Source organism: Lepidochelys kempii, chromosome 9 (genome assembly GCF_965140285.1).
Source record: "Lepidochelys kempii isolate rLepKem1 chromosome 9, rLepKem1.hap1, whole genome shotgun sequence".
Lineage (NCBI taxonomy): Eukaryota > Metazoa > Chordata > Testudines > Cheloniidae > Lepidochelys > Lepidochelys kempii.
The window spans coordinates 87366786-87387585 of record NC_136388.1 but is presented as its reverse complement, the minus strand read 5'-3'; the positions used below and the strand labels follow the sequence as shown (position 1 = coordinate 87387585).

At 39.1% G+C, this 20800-nt stretch overlaps 1 protein-coding gene across 11 annotated transcripts in view; it reads right to left on the bottom strand.

Annotated features, from left to right (window-relative positions):
• Nucleotides 1-20800, bottom strand: part of TENM1 (teneurin transmembrane protein 1) — a 1397628-nt gene that overhangs the window by 371185 nt on the left and 1005643 nt on the right. For all 11 annotated transcript variants that reach the window (XM_073361279.2, XM_073361281.2, XM_073361264.2 and 8 more), the window contains one exon: nucleotides 9154-9431. In XM_073361279.2, the coding sequence (XP_073217380.1) occupies nucleotides 9154-9370 (217 nt within the window). In that variant the 5' untranslated portion in view covers nucleotides 9371-9431. The remainder of the gene's footprint in view (nucleotides 1-9153; nucleotides 9432-20800) is intronic.

The following is a 20800-nucleotide window of genomic DNA, read 5'->3' as shown; positions in this document are numbered from 1 at the left end:
TGTCTAAGCTTAGATTAGATGTCAAGACACAGATGCCTGTGTGTTACATCTGTGCCTACAGGGACATGGGGTACATCGTCGAATTCTTGTATCTCATGTTTTAAGGGCTGCATCCCTTTTTTATTTCATCATGACCTTTCAACAGCAGTACGTGCTTTTGAAAGAATGAGGTTTGATTACGTTTATTCCCTACAGCAAGACACTTCTACTGCAGATCGTTCAAAATGCAGCAACATGTTTTTTCACTAGCTTGAGCGATTGTGATCACATTATACCTAACTCGTCGTGATTAGATATACATACTACAAGGTAGTGGAATGACCTTAGATTGGCCATTCTTAGTTTTGTGAAGCTGCTTGTTTTATTCTGTTGTTGTGCAGCAACCTAAGAACTTCAGCAACTTTAATGCTTGAAAAATAAGTTATAAGAACTTCTTTATTATGAAATGTGCATGCCTGTATTTATTTGGCTTATTCAATAGCCATTGTTAGTTTTTCTCTTTGATATTCCCCTTGTATTAAGTGCATGAAGTTGATTTGCTTTAAAGGACTTTAGCAAGAAGTAATTGTTTTGTATGATTTGACTGTATTTTAATATTACATGAAACATAAATCAGCATGTAGATTATATTTTGTAAGAGTACCCCATCTTCATGGAATCCAGGAACTTGGCCCTGATGCTAGGATATGACAGAGATTCTCCTTTTCTTTCTATGCACCATTCCTTTATATAGTCTTTGGAGCACAAGGTGTTCTGCCCACATTTCCTCCCCTCCCCAGCTCACCCTTTAAGCTATGGAGGCTGTGAAGGTATGGCTGACTTCATGCCACCTAGGAACTCTCTCACACCGAGAGAGTTCACAGCTGGCTGTTTAAGTCAGCTTTCTGGCCTCATGGGAGTTGTTGGAACAGTATGAAGAAACTGGAGCAGGCCATAGGACCAGGTCCTTTTGATAAAGAGAACAATTCTACTAAAGCCATTTATCAAGGTCCACATTAAACCATTCAGCCAATAGCACATGTGGCTGGAGGTGTGGAGTTCTCAGTCTGCCCCAAGGAGAGCTCTGGGAAAGACTGTGCTTTAGGAGGCACAATAATTGCTCCCCAGCACATGGGGGAGTACAAATGCTGCATTATCCCAGTTTGCCAAGATAACTCTGTAGTCTGATATGCAAGTGATGGGTTAGGGGAGGTAGGAATCAGCAGCATGACCCTGTCTTCTCTTCACTCTGAAGGGTGCAAGTAGACAGCAATTTTTTTTTACTCCCTTGAGCTAAGGAATTGGGATTGTCCCTAGTTCCTGCATATATGTTGTCACTACTCTTTGCAATGGGTAGGGACAACATTATCTTATGTATCTTCTTTCACATAAAAAGGGAATTCTTCTCCACAGCTTTCCATGATCCACTAGCTACATTGTTCATATTACCATTTTAATTATTGCTTACATTGTGTACTGGTGACTTTCACAAAACTATTTATATTTTCACCTACTTTTTTTTTCAGTCTCAAACTTTAAGTGAACTTTGATTTCATCTCCAGAGAGAACTTATGGAACCTGCCCTTTCTCTAAAGGATACAGGTATGAAAATCTTAAATAAAGCGGGAAATATTTAACAGCATGTTCTTAAAGACAAAGTTTAACTCAAGACATCTGACTAGCTAGCTGCTGTACACAAGTCATTTGGATACCGTAATGTAAAGAATGACACATACAGAGAATGTAGCCATACTCTAATGTAAGTGGCTCAGGTTTGCAGCTCACAACAATATATACCAATGTTATTTGACTCACTAATCTTACAACTGAGCAAATTCCTAACAGCATTAATTGATTGTAGCAGCCGTCTTTGCTATTCACCCCCATCACATCATTGAATTCCAGAAAAAAAGTCAATACTAAGATGTTGAACAATTGGCATAAATTCTTCGGTCATACTCCTTCCATCCCTTTCTTTTGGTTTGCTAAGGTGCTTCCACTGACTTGCAAAGCATTTTTAATAAATCACACAGACAATGGGAAACGGATTTGCTGAGCACCTGCAATTGAAACCAAAGTTTACAGGAGCTACAAAGAATGGAGCGTCTCTGAAAATCAGATCCTGGGATTTTAATTAATGTGTGTGATTTACTTCAAATAAATCTCCACTTTTAAGTTCTGAAGCAGTTGAATCTTAATATGAAATGTAATCTCTAACTGACCTATGATATACCCACCATGCTGTAGAACTATATTTAATTCAGGTAATGTCTTTTTCTGGCAGAGCTGGTTCCTGATATTTCTGTATTTGGGGGGTACAAAATATATGATCAAGAAACAGGGACTCAGGGAGAAAGGTTATCTGGCTCCAACAGTGTCTGGTGAAACAAGAAGAAAAGCAAATTTGATTTTATTCCCAATTCCAGAAAATAAGACAGCTCTCTTCTTTTGTCAAAAGAACTGACAGAAAAGGCAATTAACAAGAATATATGTATAAGAAGTTGGCCTCAGGGACAATTGCATAGTTGTTTACTTCATTCTATGTCCTACATACTATATTCCAGTCATTTTTTTTCAATGTTCTTCCTTGTCATTAGTTCAGACTTCTGCATCCATTTCTGATAGATCTTCCCAAAGCACTTAGAAGTGTCAGAGAGGCTGTGCCTCTCCTTGTTTAGTAATGGCATGTTATAGATTTTCTGAGATCATTGGCATACTCTGAAAAACAGAATTCTAAACCAAGATGTGTCACTTACTAGGGTGGCTGGAAAACCATCAGATCCTAAGATTGTTGAAGAGACTTTTGAAGTTGGTTGAGTGTTCCTGGAAGAACTGATGTATACTGAAATTGGTGACTGAGACTAGGTTACTCTGTCACTCTGTTTTTGACTGGTAAGCTTTCTGACATTTTTATTCTGCTAAAAATTAGTGCATCTGAGAAGAGAATGGAAATTAGATTTCCTTTTACATTAGCACACTGCAAACTGGGTTTATGTTATTCTTTATTTGGGAGGCAGAACATATGTTTTATGCCTTCTGTTTGACTTATTAGCATAGGATGGAAAATGCACTGTGATCAGTGATACTTTGTTAAATGACTTAAATGTGCTCATATGTCTTGTGGATTTTCCTGGGTTTTCTTCTCTCCCTTGTATACTCCCTTGTTTGATTAAAACAATACTTATAAAGGAGGGTATAGTATTTCTGATAAGTAACTGGCAATTTTAGTGAGTTTATAGGTATCATTAAAAGTGCAGCATGACAGAATTGCTGATAGATGTTTTATGAAACCCTTGTGGGATGCTGTGATCCTAGAAAGTAAGAACCAATTTCAGGCTCGGGGGAAAAGAAAGGTCTATTTATTCCTTATTTTCTTATTTTCATTCTGGTGAAGAAAAGCATTGCTAAAACATTTTTTAAAATCAAGACACAAAAAAACCTACAAGTTTCCCTACCACAATTTTTACACATAGAAGGAATGAAAACTGCACAATTATTAGCCAAATCTTGTCATGTCTATACTACAATCTTAAGTTGACACTAGCTTCCTTCTGTTGGTGGTACACATCCTCACCAGGAGCGCTTCCACCAACTGAAGAGGGGAAGCATGGGCAGCTGAGAGCCAGGACACTCAGTTCTGCACAGCTCCCCAACGGGAGCCCCGCTGTCCTCCGGGACTTCTCACCTCCCTGTTCCCCACTGGGAGTGGGGGGCTTTTTTCTTCCCTGTTCCCCACCGGGAGTGGAGGCAGGCAGCCACCTGGGGCTTCTCGCCTCCCCATCCCCAACAGGAGCTGTGGGGAAGCTGTCCAGGAAATTATCGCCTCCAGCAGGAAGATCCAAGCCCAGAGTCTGGTCATGCTAGTGGGGAGCGGAGAGCCTCGATGGCAGCCTAATCCAAGACCCTGGGTGGCAGCCTTGGAGACGAGACCCCACAACAGCCTGACTGGGGAGCCAGTAGTCAGCTTTCTTGTCCATTTCAAGGCTCCAGTGGACAAGAATGACAGCCAACAGCAGATGTAAGTAACACAATGTCTATACAGACAATGTCAACTAACTAACTGTCACCCTGGGGGAGATGGAGTTATTATGTTGGTGTAGTAGGGCAATTAGGGCTTGTATTCTCTATGAGCTAAATGGATTTAGCAAGTCTGGTGAAGACATAATAAGTCCATGGGAGAATGCTCTCCTGTCGATTTCAGTACTCCATCTCAACGAGACATGGAAGCTGTGTTGATGGGAGAGCGTCTCCCGTCAGCCTAGCACAGTGTAGACACCGCTGTAATTTGATCTAAGCTACGTCAAGTTAAGTTATGTAACTTATGTAACTTAATAAGTGTAACTTAGATTGACTTACCTTGTTAGTGTAGACAAGGCTGTAATGTAGACACTGACATAGTTAGGATGACATAAACTGCCTTATGTTGACCTAACTCTGTAGTGTAGACCAAGCCTAAGTGGTATCATCTGTCTTCTTCAGAGTCTGCAGATACTCCCCTCTATATGAAAACAGTGATCCAGAAACTCTCAGATAAGGGAGGGAGCTACTCATCACATTGAACTTCTGTTGGGGGAATCAAGTCCATCATAAACTAGAGCAGCGGCTCTCAACCTTTCCAGACTACTGTACCCCTTTCAGGAGTCCGATTTGTGTTGCATACCTCCAAGTTTCACCTCACTTAAACTACTTGCTTACAAAATCAGACATAAAATTACAAAATTGTCACAGCACACTATTACTGAACAGCTGCTCACTTTCTTATTTTTACCATATAATTATAAAATAAATCAATCGGAATATAAATATCGTACTTACATTTCAGTATATAGTAAAAAGAGCAGTAAAAACAAGTCATTGTCTATGAAATTTTAGTTTGTACTGACTTCACTAATGCTTTTTATGTAGCCTGTTGTAAAACTAGGCAAATATCTAAATGGGTTGATGTACCCACCGGAAGACCTCTGCATACCCCTGAGGGTACACGTACCCCTGGTTGAGAACCATTGCGCTAGATGGTAGGTAGGTGCAAGCAGGTAGCCAAAAGAAGTAAAGCTACTGTGCAGCAACACACTCCTTAAAAGAAATGATGTAGCAGGAAGCCTAGACTTTACAACTGTACTATTTTCTTCTTCTTCTTTGGTCTTCCATGCAAGTTTCTGTGGGACAGGATGATATAAGGCTCATGAATTAGGGCTGTAACCTTATATTTCAAGTAAGTGAGAATATATTCTAGCGTTACGTATATGATGTATTTAGAGGAAAAGCTGACTAAAAATTAGCCTCTTTACTTTTACAGGTCCCTCAGAAGCACCGTGAGAAATAAAGCATTCGAAACAAACAGTGCATACTATACATGGGCCAAATGCTCACTAGTAGAATATGGAGAAAATTTTTTGACCTTAATGAACTCACTGTGGATTTATACCAGTATGAGAGCAGAATTTGGTCCATTGTGTAAGTCAAGCTAGTTCCAGTTTACAGATGACAAAAAGGCACAATGACATTTTCCTGACATGACGATTTCTTGCCAAGACTTGTCAGCATGCCTTATATTCATGTCTTTGCAGATAAATAAAACTATTTCTGACTGGTCACATGAAATCCAAGTTCCATATGTTTAAATCTTCATTCTTGGTACGTATAAATTTGAACTCAAAGCGTAACTGAAACTGCATTCTCCATAACTAGGTTTCCTCTCTAACCTCTATTGCATTGTAGAATTAGAACACTTCTAAATGAATATCAGTCATAAAACTGCTATAGTGAGACTCTGACAGAGCATCAGAAGCAGGCAGAAATTAGGGCTTAGAATAAAACTGGTCTGGAAACTAGAGGGTCAAAATCTAAAGTCCTTACTTTGGCAACACTTACTGAGGTCAATGGGGGTTTTGCTTGAATAAGAATTAGGCCTTTATTACACACATTTAGCCCAGTTCAGCTGTTCAAAAGGGAATTTATACAAGTTTCTTCATTTTATTTGCCCTGCTAGTGATCTCATACTCTAGTTTTTGTCCTACAAATAAGAAATCTTATGTGACCCTCTGGTTAGGAATAGACAATGCCAAATCTTTTGTGACACATTCTAAAACCTTTGTTTTCCAGTATGGCTAGCTATGCTAATTTTTTCACACAAATTTACCAGCAAATATATGCTGCTTTTTCTTCCTGCACTATGGAATAATATCAGTTTGCCCGGCCCATAATGAAGCTCAATATATTTCTCTTGCCAGAAAATATATAAAAGTTTGGCTAACTAGAAATTTATCCCCATATGTTCATCCTGTTAAGGATCAATAACATTCATCATTCCAGTGACTCAATCCCAGATGCTTGTCCTGTCTGGAATTCACTCCTCTAAACTAGTATTTTTCATAATAGTATACATCAGTCTAAAAGGAATACAGCTTCTTTCTTTGCATCTCCAAAAACTGTAGGACTAGAGTTTTCTCTTATTTACATTCATGTAAATAAAGAGTAACTCCTTGAAGAAAATGGTTTTTTGCTGCCATAAAAATGTTATAAGTGAAATGAGAATAAGATCCATAGACTATACATTCTGCAAGGAAAAATTTTTCTATGCCAGAATCATCAAGATGCATCCTACCAGGAATCATCAATACATCTAGTGTGTCCAGCCAATTCTGCCCCGTCTCTTTAACTTGGATCATTATCGCTTTATTCATGACTGTTGTGATGTGTCTTTTTCCTTATCTATTAAGACACATTACATGGGTGGAATTCACAGGCCTTCTGAATTTACCTCCACTTCAATCCACTAATCATCACTTTTTCAAGACTGCATTTTGCTTCAGTGCTGGCTAATGGTTGGAGCAGGAGACAAAGTCAAGAGACAAGAGCTTTACTTCTGGCTCTGCCATTAACTCACTAAGCGACCATGAATATATTACGTAACAGTCTCTTTGCCTCAGTTTCCTTATTTATAAAATAGAGATAATAATACTTATCCACTTTTGTAAAGCACATTGAGATCCTCAGAAAATAGTGCTATATATCAGTGCAGGATATTATTATCTTCTTCCCAGGTTTCCACTAATATAAGCTAACAACATTCACAATCCTCTTTTGACAGTAATTACCAAAAAAAAAAAAATTACATTTCACAAATAAAAGCTGCAAAATTAAAGATATGCCTAATGCAGAATGTCAGCAAAATTTTGATAGGTTCCAAATTCCAAATACACTCTTAGGACTTTGGAGTAGGTCAGACTCATAACTCAAAAGAGGCCTGTTTTTTTTCTGTTCTTGTTTGAATGCAAGCAAAGAAAGCAGATATCCCTAAGAACACTAGATCTCACAGCACTTCTACCATTAAAGATATGGCCTTTTGAAAGCTTGTTAGATTTTAATCAACAGAAGCTTATCTAACCCAACTCTGGAGCCAGATGCAAACTCTGCCTCCTTAGCCTAACTTTTGTTCGTTGAACAAATTCTTTGCGCAACCACTTACATATTTCAAATCTGTATGACAGCTGGCATGTCAAACATATGGGCTGAATTTATGGCAGAACAAATCAATATGATTTACGCCAGCACAAAGATATGGGGATGAATTCCTGGCATTGAAAACCCATATACAGTGTAATTCTTGGCAGAACAAACCTATACAATTACTGACTAGGACAATTATGTTGCATTAAATTTCTCACAAGAGAAAACTTTATTATAGGATTTCCAGTAAGACAAGAAAATTTTATCTCCATCCAGACAACTCAATATACTAGCATATATTATCAGGTATACCAGAAGTATTAACAAGTATTACATAAGAACCAATATGCACTGAATAATAATATATTGACAGACTCCATTTCAGGAAAGCATCTCTATTTAGGATGTCAATTAAGCAAGTGCTAACAGGCCAACCTTAATAGTGATGTTGTAATGCATGTGCTTGGGGTCTTATGGTAATTTGCAGCAGGACAAGACTGTATGAATTTCAAGGAGAAAAAATTAGGTGCTTATAAGACAAACAGGACAGACGCCAACGATATCTCGTAAGAAATGAACTGAACATTAATCTAGGCAAGAAAAACATAGAGAACACATTCTTAATAAGCCATAATGCCTCCATGAGTCTTCAAGAAATACATCAGTTTTTGCAAATAATAAACCTGATTCCTAACAGGCCAATCCTGAACATGTGCGAGCAGGACAATCTGCTGTGTGATGACTTGCTGCAGAAATGCATACAAACGTTACCATTTCTAGCAAGGAAATCATAAGGAGTTAATCCTACAAGATTATTGGTGGAATTTTCTTATAAGACACAATTCTCGGAGGAATAAACCTATATAACATTAGGGAGGATAAACTCAAATCATATCAAATGGGCTAATTTCTTAGTTAAGCAAACCCACTTAATTCTTGCAGGACAAGGTAATTCTTCGCAGGTCAAACATAGTTGGCTGAAATTTTGGCCAGAATAATTTGAATAGGTTCTGTATTCAAATATATAATAAATTATAGCCTTGTATTCCCCCAACACCACTGCTTTGTAGCTGTATGCACCATTTGTGTATATGTGCTGAAAAGATTTCTAGGATAGGAACAAGTTCTTCCCTGAGTTATATCTATGCTTAAAAAAAGAGAAAGAAAGAAAGAAAGAAAGAAGGAAAGAAAGAAAACAGTTAATTGTTTGCTTTTGTCCTTACAACACATTATTTCTCCTTCAGTTTGTAAACGACTTGGTTATTTGTAGGATTACACACATTTTGTTTAAGAGGATTGTTGCATTTGAATTTACCAGTAAGCTTTCCAAACACATGGACAGATAACCTACAGCCTCAAAGCTAATTTGGTACTGGAGCAAATCCATATGCATACGTAAGAGTTATAACTATTACCCAGTTAGTTCTGGTAAGAAGAGTAGCCACCACCTAACAACAACAACATTTATCAACAGTTGCCAAGTTGTGGTCTGAGACACAGCATAGTAAGTCCGTATTTTCGGAAGGTGATAGCTGAAAAATACTTAGGAAAATAATTGCAGTAACTCAGATACTGTAGTATGGTAGCAGGTGCCAAATGGTGACTTTTAAATGGCAATCACTGTCTGCCTTTGAAAGTAATAGGATTATAAGTTTACATGCTGACATACAAACGCCCTTGTAGGATACTTTTCATAATTATTGAAAATGAAAATCAGTTATGTACCTTGAGTGGATTTGTCATCAGCTTTTCTTTTTCTGCTATGGCTGTTATAGTTCAGTCTTAGTTCTTGGCTATATTCATTTAGAGTTTCTCTGGAGTCATAGGATTGTCTTGGTTTTCTCCCATCTTCACTCTCATCTGAAGAACTTGTATAAGCTAGATCCATTTCATGCTTAACTTTTGACAGTGGCTGGTAGGGTTTGCAGTCCATCTGCTCCATTCTGATTAAGTATGCTCAGAGTCATGAAAATAAGGAATAGGAACTCCCTAAAGAAATGGTCCTGGAAAAGACAAAATTCCATCTCAGATATTACAAATTATAAATATTAGCTATTCAGGGCCAGATGTTACTCTCAGGCCAAAAGAAAATCAATTAAATTTATCTGGATTTACATAAATGTGATTGAGATAAGAATCTGGCCCACAAGTTTTCAAAATAGCTTTAAGACAAACCTAAACCAAATGACGTAAAGTATGTCAGAGTGCTAATGTTGTCTTGTACTTCATGCACGGAGTATCTTATAATACCATTTGGGTAGAAAACCTGAATTTCCAGTATGTTATTTGAAATTATTGGATATAATAATTGAATTTATTTCTCTAAAAATCTGTGTGTGTCCTCAAATATAACATTTTTTAACATTAAGATCAAGAAATCAAAGTGTTCTACTCCTCTGGCAGTATTTGGTTATATAAATTAAAATGTCCAGTCAACTAGTAAGACATTTGACACACTATAAAACAATCAGGCATGTTTAAAATTAAAATGGATAGCTTATGACAGTCTCAGAATACTGTATCATAATTAATTCAGGAAAAAATGACATTTTCCTTTTAAATAAAGCGAATTTTCAAAAAAACTATATCTAGCTCAAAGCAACGTGAGTCCATACAGAAAGTACTGCAATGAAACCTTTAGAGAGACAGGCAACAGTCACTGTTAGCTCAAGCACTTCCAATACCATTAATGGCAATGAAGTTTCACCTGACAAACTGGTGAATTTGGCCTATAGTCTCATTTTCATGGAAGTTTTTACCTATTAATGTTAATGGAAATTATATGGTGAAACAATGGGAACTGTGGAACATCCTTTACCACTGCATTCATACAGCAGCAACAGTTAGTTCCAAGACCAGATCCCAGACCAATAATTTGTTCATTTAGAGACAAAACAATGTAAAACTTCAGAGGCTACAAGTCCACTCGATCCTACATCTTGTTCAGCCAATCACTAAGACAAACAAGTTTGTTTATGTTTTTGGGAGATACTGCTGCCTGCTTCTTATTTTTAATGTGAGAAAGTGAGAATAGGTGTTTGCATGGCACTTTTGTAGCTGATGTTGCAAAGTATTTATGCGCCAGATATGCTAAACATTCATATGCCCCTTCATGCTTCGGCCACCATTCCAGAGGACATGCTTCCATGCAGATGATGCTCGTTAAAAAAAAAAAAATGAATTAATTAAATTTGTGAGTGAACTCCTTGGGGGAGAATTGTATGTCCCCTTCTGTTTTACCTGCATTCTGCCATATATTTCATGTTATAGTAGGCTCGGATGATGGCCCATTTTGTTCGTTTTAAAAACACTTTCATAGCAGATTTGACAAAATGCAAAGAAGGTACCAATGTGCGATTTCTAAAAATAGCTACAGCACTCCACCCAAGGTTTAAGAATCTGAAGTGCCCTCCAAAATCTGAGAGGGACAAGGTGTGGAGCATGCTTTCAGAAGTCTTAAAAGTGCAACACTCCGATGCGGAAACTACAGAATCCAAACCACCAAAAAAGAAAATCAACCTTCTGCTGGTGGCATCGGACGCAGATGATGAAAATGAACATGCGTTGGTCCGCTCTGCTTTGGACCATTATCGAGCAGAACCCATCATCAGCATGGACGCATGTCCTCTGGAATGGTGATAGAAGCATGAAGGGACATTCGAATCTTTAGCTCATCTGGCACATAAATATCTTGTGACGTCTGCTACAACAATGCCATGCAAACGCCTGTTCTCACTTTCAGGTGACTTTGTAAACAAGAAGCATCATCTGCAAATTTTAACCAAACTTGTTTTATCTGAGCGATTGGCTGAAGTAGGACTGAGTGGACTTGTAGGTTCTAAAGTTTTACATTGTTTTATTTTTGAATGCAGTTATTTTTTGTACATAATTCTTTATTTGTAAGTTCAACTTCCATGATAAAGAGATTGCACTACGGTACTTGTATTAGGTGAATTGAAAAAGACTATTTAATTTTTTACAGTGCAAATATTTTAAATAAAAGTAATAATATAAAGTGAGCACTGTACACTTTGTATTCTGTGTTGTAATTGAAATCAATATATTTGAAAATGTAGAAAATATCCAAAAATATTTAAATAAATGGTATTCTATTATTAACAGCACGATTAATCATGATTAATTTTTTTAATCGCTTGACAGCCCTTGTACATATACATATACACACACAAGTGGTGGTGGGGGGGAAAGGGGAACAGGGATGCACATAGAGCCCCTGGCACTGGGGAGGGAAGGAGATGAGGACCCTAGCACAGGATGCCAGGGTGAACAGGGGGCAACACAGACTGCTGTCATGCATGAAAGTGGGCACATACAGAGCCCTAGTCAGAGGAGGAAGGGGGTATGAGGCTTGGGGGAAGTGGTGCATGGGAGAAAGATGAATGGGGGAGCACATATGGGGAGAGAATGTGGGACAACAGTACAGGGCAGGTGGAGAGAAAGCCTGTAGCTTGTCATGGAGGTGTCAATATGAGGGACAGAGCCCTGGCATGCAGGGATGGGGAGAATAGGGGGACACACAGAGCGCCCAGCATAAAGGTATGGGGTTCCAGGATGTCCTTGAAATAGAAGGGAATGTGAGAGTGGCAAAGGGAGTTTATAAAGGGTGATGAAAGAATGCAAGATACCCCTGGTATGTGCAGTGTGCTCTGCCTACAGAAGCAACAAAGTATACTAGTATATATAAATCTCACATTTAGATCAATTAAGCGGTAAAACCAACCATGCACCTAATTTAATATGTTTTGTGTTTGTTTTTTACCATATAACTGTGTAAAAACCCCTACATTTCTGTGTTCACCTATTGCATACCAGGCTGAATCACAAAGAGACTTACAAAAGCCAGTACTACCCCCTCTGCCCCTTGAACCTTTTAAAAATGTACAAAGGTTCCTATGGAAAAAGAGTCTTGTGGCTGATCTATTTTGCAGGAGGTCTGCACAAGGTGCATTCTGGTTGCACAAATCTTTTGCGAGCAACTGAAAAACTTGGGATTATATACAATACTGTAAAATTCAAAGTTTTGAACACCTACTGCTCTGAGTCACTTCTGAAATGTGTTTCTCCCTCCCATTTTCCAAGTATCTATCTATCTATCTTACTTTTTTAAAATAAAAACTCATCACTGATTATGAAAATGGAGTGCTGCAAAGATATGCATTTAACAGCTTTAACTGGTGCAATATTGGAAAACGTAAGGTTTCAATATTTAGTTTTAACTGCAAAAAATTTTACTTCGTATACAGTACTATTGTTTGTATATTCACTATTCTTTCATGACTTCTGCTTCACTGTCCTGCGAACACATGATTTTCCATCTGTGCAATGACATGGATTTTTTCCCCATTTAAATATGAAAGGACATGTAAAGACAGATGAAAACGCTATGAAGCATTTTCTGAAAGATGGTAGCTACACTGCCCCTTTCTGTTCTTTAAATAGAGGGGAAGAAACAATGTCAAAACTGGTTTGGGGGACAGCTCCATTCCCTTCCTAGGACTCCAGTAGACTTTTCTGCCATGGGTAGACATGGACACCCCTTTATTCCTATGAAGGTATAGGAGCAGGAGGTGGGGTCTGGAGAGAGCCAAAGTTCAGCCTCTTGTCACACAATATTCCCCTCCAAGTCCCAGGGTCCTAGGCCTCAAACACTGATGGATTTCACTCCATGCCACACAGGATCAGGGAGAATCCACAATGGCATCATGATTCTTCAGGCAGAAGGCTAACCAACCGGAATGCAATGCAGAGACACCAGGTCTCAGGAAAAATCCTGCAATGCCTATCCATCCCAAAAGGGATGAGGACCAGAAAACTCAGTGTGCCTGATTCTTTGCTCTATTACACCAGTTTTTTGCTGGAGTCGTTCCACTGACTTCAATAGAGTTACACTGGCCTTAAAACTTCACATAGAAAACTGGACAGTCTTTTCTTAGAAGATTTCAGTTCCCTCCAGAAAACCCCAACACATGAGTTAAGTTTGTGTTTCCTCTACTTTTGTTTAGGTGTCCTGAAAACCAAACTATCTACTCTTATCTGAAGGCAGGTGACAAACTGCTATTTGTAAGACCTGGCAAAAGATTTGATAACACTTTTCAGCATATAACATTTTTATGATACAAAAAAATATGAAAAAAACAACCAAACAATTCTTCAACCCATCTTAGTGTTAGAGTTTGAGTCAAATACATTCAATGGTGATGTGTTAAGATCATTTGAATCTAAACCCTGCCACTTGTAGTCTGTATCTTATTTCCTACCTTGCACTGGAAAACAACAATACTGTGTTAAGTGTGATTTAAAACAATAATGCCTGAGTGTCTATACAGGTTTCTTCAAGTAACTGGCCTCCTGGTGGCTAAAGGAAATATCTAACTGATCAATATCAAGTTGCCCTTGTCAGTGAAATGATAAAGGCTCATGAAAGCATACAGCTACCGTAAATGACCTTTGCATGAGTGACTTAATGCTTTTCTTCCCACAGAGGAAGAAAGGTCAGAAAAGAACCAATCTGTGTGCTGTCACAGGAAGGTTTTTTGTTTTGTTTTTTTAAATACATTTGTAGGCACTTGTAGAGAGAATTCTCAGCAATATTTTAAAAATAGAAACCATATATAATTTAAAGTCAAATTCCTAGAACAGAAAGCACACACAGCTAATCATTTAAATTTACCAGTGAAACATTTAATAGTCCTTAGAGTTTTCTTAGTACTTAAAAAAGGAACTATGGCAAGGGAACGGAGCCTTTTAAAAACTGCAACAGACTTGCATATTTAATGCATATTTTATATATTATTTTATTTGAAATTTGTCATTAGAAACTACATTTTCATGTTGCATTTGTATCAAAACTCTACTACTTCTGAAACAAAATATTCTGAAACAAAATATTCATAGCATAACTGTGGTTTATGTGAAATTTAGTCTACCATGGAGTTGTTCGAGTGCATATCAAGGAACCATAATTCACTTTAACAATGCTTTGGATAGATGATAGTCAGGCCACCATCATGGTTCATTCATTTCAGAGGAAAATGCCCTTACTGATTACTATCATTAACCCCAAGAGCTGAGATTATCACAGTGGCGCATCCAGTCTGCTACCCTTAATGTCCACCTCCTATACATAGGCTTGGAAGACTTACATTTTTTATAGGTAAATGCCTATTCCTCCATACACATCGAAACTGATGAAAATATATTCCCATTGATAATCAAAATTCACAGGTAGGTAAATAAGAAAAATGCTACTTGAGAACTTATTAAAATTTGGTTTAAGGATATTTATATATTTTAACTTTTGATGTTGAAAGTTTGTGTTTTAACGGTTAAAAAGCATCAACCTTTTTTGAATCTCAGCATCTCCTGACATTAACTAATTATTGTCTGACTCTCCCTATAGTCTGACCCACCAAAAAATTTCCCACAACTGTGAAGATGTAAACGGGGGGAAAAGCTTAAGCCCATAATTTTGTGCAACTGTGAACATTTAAATAAATAAAAATCCAAAAAGCTCGAAAATAAACATTGATATTACACAACAAAATTATTAAATATAAATAAAATCTGAATTCTGCTAAACCCACAGATATAGAACTTATATTGGACAGGTATGCACAGACAGGATATTCTCGTGGCTGAACATGACACTTTATGGGTGAGGAGTACTAACACAGAGGCAAGGGAGAGTATTGCAACATTTTTGTACTAATTTGAGCATTGCTATTATGTTTGATAAAGTTAAATAGAATTAAAATGTAAATGCAGTTATGATGCCAACACAATAATCAAGAATTATCGTTTGCACATATTTATATAACAAATTCATAAGACAGCCTGCTGCTTCTCTATTTCTCTGGCAGGTGAGAGAGTATATTAACACACACAATTCTACTCGATGGTGAGTCAAAGTTCAGTCAAATTTTGCTGGTATCTCATGACAACTGACCAAAGGCTTTAATTGCTTTAAAGAACACAGTTGTATAGCTCTGTTGCATGTTTCTTTTTCTTATCATATGTTTCAGCTCACTCTCTCCTGAAAAAGAACTAATAAAGAGCAATTTCAGCATCCGGTTTGCTGTAATCAAAAAGGAAAAGTATCTTTATTCTAAGGTTTTTTTTTCTGAAATATGAAATGTAAAAAGAAAAAAGCTAAAAAAAAATAATCAAATGCTGTGAATTTAAACCTATGAAGAAGGTGATACCAGGACAAGAAACTATGACTTTGGTACAGATTACCAGAACTATCTCAATGAAAACATTGGTTTAAATATATAATAAATACAAGGGTTATTGCTATAGTTCTTACAGTTCTGTATTTTACAGCATGGTTACATGCTACAATAATACAATAAGCAATACTGTCCCACTTTCCAAGCATTTATGGAGGTTTTGGACTTTTGGAATAGGCTGCTACTTTGTTGAGAAAGAAAAAAAGTGAATAGAGACCCAGGTTATCAGATAAAACAATTAAAGAAATAATAATAATATAGATAACAGCAAGAGAATTTAAGAGATACCAGGCATGAGGGAAGGTATGCTTCCAGATGAGATTTGGAAACATATAATAGGTGAAATCAAGAGACATTGAAAGGCTGCTCAAGTTCATAGGAACTGCATAGAAGAAGGTTCTTGCAGTGAGAGTGCTAAGAAGGCCAGTGCCAGAGAAACATAAACATGAGGAGGTGATCAAAGTCTATGAGACTATTCATTGGAAATTTTAAAAACAAGGATGACATTTTGAATTGGATCCTGAAACGAATGCCAAATCAACAGTTCTTTCAAGATGATGTGATGTGGTTGCATTTCCTTGTGTATGAAAAAGTAACTTTTACCCTGCATGAGTTGGAATACAGAATACTGGGACTTCTAACAGTCAAAGTCAGAGAACTGAAGTCATGATTGAAGATTTCAGGAGAGATGGAGTCAAGACACTGGTATACATGGGTAATATTTCAGACAAGGGTGATATGAATATTGCCCCACAAAGGTGGGGATTCTGAGTCCAGCATGAGGCATAAGAGGCAAACACTGCATAAGGCCTGATGTGAGGAAGCAGAGGGAAGAGACAGTATTATACATAAAAAGAAAAGGAGGACTTGTGGCACCTTGGAGACTAACAAATTTATCTGAGCATAAACTCACAAAAGCTTATGCTCAAATAAATTTGTTAGTCTCTAAGGTGCCACAAGTCCTCCTTTTCTTTTTGCGGATACAGACTAACATGGCTGCTACTCTGAAACCTAGTATTATGCATGTTCCTTATGCCAAAGAGAAATGCTTCCATTTTCAAAGCAGTATGGTTCCAGGACATTAGAGACATAAGGTGAGCTTCTTCACAGAGCTCTGTGCAGCTCAAAAGCTCCTCTCTCTCACCAACAGAAGTTGGTCCAATAAAAGATATTACCTCAGCCACCTTAGGTCTCCATTTTTTAAGACATTTTGCTGAAGGAATCTGAGAAGTCATTACAAATTTACTCTGTCAAGGCAGAAAAGTGAGATTAACCCCCCCCGAAAAGGTCAGTCTAAGACCTAAAGTAATGTTGACGTTTCAACTAAAAGCTAAGCATTTTCATATACTGCTATCTGAAAAGGCTTGAATTATCAACTTCTTTTCATGAGTGTAAATTATTCCTGGCCGGAGGTGGATTATCCAGTAACACATTAAGGAGAATACATGATAGATAAAAGGAATCTGGATGAGTACATGAGTTTTTACACATATTTCAGCTACATCAGATATGCAAATACAACCTAGCATTCAGGGATTTGATAGAGAATTTCAGGTTTCTAAACCAATGAATGAATTACATATATGTATATTTTTCATCATGACAGATGCAAGATGGATACTCTTAATTTCAACATTTAATATGCTTTTTCATCTAAAATTAATCAAGGTATATTTTAATTTTAGCAAACAGACATTAAAATATCATTCACTTTGTCCCGTGGTTTTAGACAGAACACAACAGCACAAAAACTGCTCAGACAAAATGGATTAGATAATTCCAGCATTTTGCTGCATATGGCAACTCTGCCAGTGAACTGTCAGTCATGTTATATGTCAGCTGTTTGGCTGTGGCACGTAACTCCTGGCCAACATTACCTTTCAGTTCACTTGGAGGCTTGCCACTGGCTATAAAATTCCACAACCTCCTAATGCTTTTATTTAGTAGCTGCTTGCTCAGTGTCATTAAGCATGACTCAGAAAGAGGTCCTAGCACAGAAGATTAAGCTAATTTGTGGGGTGAGGTATTTTTAATATATGTGGTCCAGTAGTGTGATACATTTTGTGGACAATTATTTCAGAATAGTCATGGGACCCTGGTTTTCTGGAGAAAAAATAATTGGACTTCAGACAATGTGATTCACAGTTGGATAAGTGATCTTGTAATTTCAGCTAATGAAAGTCCAAGTGAAGTATTAAAAAAAAAAATCAAGTATTTGGAAGCCCAAATCAGGTACACTGCAGAAAAAGAAAAGCTTTAGACTGAAATAATGTTGACCATGAATTTCATATTTGCCAATTTGCATGGTTAAGCTGCTAGACTGTGCCCTGGTCTACACTAGGACTTTAGGTCAAATTTAGCAGCATTAAATCGATGTAAACCTGCACCCGTCCACACGATGAAGCCCTTTATTTCGACTTAAAGGGCTCTTAAAATCGATTTCCTTACTCCACCCCTGACAAGTGGATTAGCACTTAAATCGGCCTTGCCGGGTCGAATTTGGGGTACTGTGGACACAATTAGACGGTATTGGCCTCCGGGAGCTATCCCAGAGTGCTCCATTGTGACCGCTCTGGACAGCACTCTCAACTCAGATGCACTGGCCAGGTAGACAGGAAAAGAACCGCGAACTTTTGAAACTCATTTCCTGTTTGGCCAGCGTGGCAAGCTGCAGGTGACTATGCAGAGCTCATCAGCAGAGGTGACCATGATGGAGTCCCAGAATCGCAAAAGAGCTCCAGCATGGACCGAACGGGAGGTACGGGATCTGATCGCTGTTTGGGGAGAGGAATCCATGCTATCAGAACCCCGTTCCAGTTTTCGAAATGCCAAAACCTTTGTCAAAATCTCCCAGGGCATGAAGGACAGAGGCCATAACAGGGACCCGAAGCAGTGCCGCGTGAAACTGAAGGAGCTGAGGCAAGCCTACCAGAAAACCAGAGAGACAAATAGCTGCTCCGGGTCAGAGCCCCAAACATGCCACTTCTATGATGAGCTGCATGGCATTTTAGGGGGTTCAGCCACCACTACCCCAGCCGTGTTGTTTGACTCCTTCAATGGAGATGGAGGCAATACGGATACGGAGGCAGGTTTTGGGGACGAAGAAGATGATGATGATGACGAGGTTGTAGATAGCTCACAGCTAGCAAGCGGAGAAACCGGTTTTCCCGACAGCCAGGTACTGTTTTTCACCCTGGACCTGGAGCCAGTACCCCCCGAACCCACCCAAGGCTGCCACCTGGACCCAGCAGGTGGAGAAGGGACCTCCGGTGAGTGTACCTTTTAAAATACTATACATGGTTTAAAAGCAAGCATGTGAAAGGATTACTTTGCCCTGGCATTCGCGGTTCTCCTGGATGTACTCCCAAAGCCTTTGCAAAAGGTTTCTGGGGAGGGCAGCCTTATTGCGTCCTTCATGGTAGGACACTTTACCACTCCAGGCCAGTAACACGTACTCGGGAATCATTGTACAACAAAGCATTGCAGTGTATGTTTGTTGGCGTTCAAACAACATCCGTTCTTTATCTCTCTGTGTTATCTTCAGGAGAGTGAGATATAATTCATGGTCACCTGGTTGAAATAGAGTGCTTCTCTTCAGGGGACACTCAGAGGAGCCCATTCCTGCTGGGCTGTTTGCCTGTGGCTAAACAGAAATGTTCCCCGCTGTTAGCCACAGGTAGGGGGAAAGGTTGAGGGGGTAGCCACGCGGTGGGGGGAGGCAAAATGCGACCTTGTAACGAAAGCACATGTGCTATGTATGTAATGTTAACAGCAAGGTTTACCTGAAAGAGTGTAGCCACTGTTTTATAAAATGTGTCTTTTTAAATACTGCTGTCCCTTTTTTTTTCTCCACCAGCTGCATGTGTTTCAATGATCACAGGATCTTCTCCTTCCCAGAGGCTAGTAAAGCTTAGAAAGAAAAAAAAATGCACTCGCGATGAAATGTTCTCCGAGCTCATGCTGTCCTTCCACACTGACAGAGCACAGACGAATGCGTGGAGGCAAATAATGTCAGAGTGCAGGAAAGCACAAAATGACCGGGAGGAGAGGTGGCGGGCTGAAGAGAGTAAGTGGCGGACTGAAGACAGGGCTGAAGCTCAAATGTGGTGGCAGCGTGATGAGAGGAGGCAGGATTCAATGCTGCGGCTGCTGGAGGACCAAACCAGTATGCTCCAGTGTATGGTTGAGCTGCAGCAAAGGCAGCTGGAGCACAGACTGCCACTACAGCCCCTGTGTAACCAACTGCCCTCCTCCCCAAGTTCCATAGCCTCCACACCCAGATGCCCAAGAACACGGTGGGGGGGGGGGCTCCAGCCAACCAGCCACTCCACCACAGAGGATTGCCCCAAAAAAAGAAGGCTGTCATTCAATAAATTTTAAAGTTGTAAACTTTTCAAGTGCTGTGTGGCATTTTCCTTCCCTCCTCCACCACCTCTCCTGGGCTACCTTGGTAGTCATCCCCCTATTTGTGTGATGAATTAATAAAGAATGCATGAATGTGAAGCAACAATGACTTTATTGCCTCTGCAAGCGGTGATCGAAGGGAGGAGGGGAGGATGGTTAGCTTACAGGGAAGTAGAGTGAACTAAGGGGCGGGGGGTTTCATCAAGGAGAAACAAACAGAACTTTCACACCGTAGCCTGGCCAGTCATAAAACTGGTTTTCAAAGCTTCTCTGATGCGTACCGCGCCCTCCTGTGCTCTTCTAACTGCCCTGGTGTCTGGCTGCGCGTAACCAGCAGCCAGGCGATTTGCCTCAACCTCCCACCCCACCATAAACGTCTCCCCCTTACTCTCACAGATATTGTGGAGCACACAGCAAGCAGTAATAACAGTGGGAATATTGGTTTTGCTGAGGTCTAAGCGAGTCAGTAAACTGCGCCAGCGCGCCTTTAAACGTCCAAATGCACATTCTACCACCATTCTGCACTTGCTCAGCCTGTAGTTGAACAGCTCCTGACTACTGTCCAGGCTGCCTGTGTACGGCTTCATGAGCCATGGTATTAAGGGGTAGGCTGGGTCCCCAAGGATACACATAGGCATTTCAACATCCCCAACAGTTATTTTCTGGTCTGGGAATAAAGTCCCTTCCTGCAGCTTTTGAAACAGACCAGAGTTCCTGAA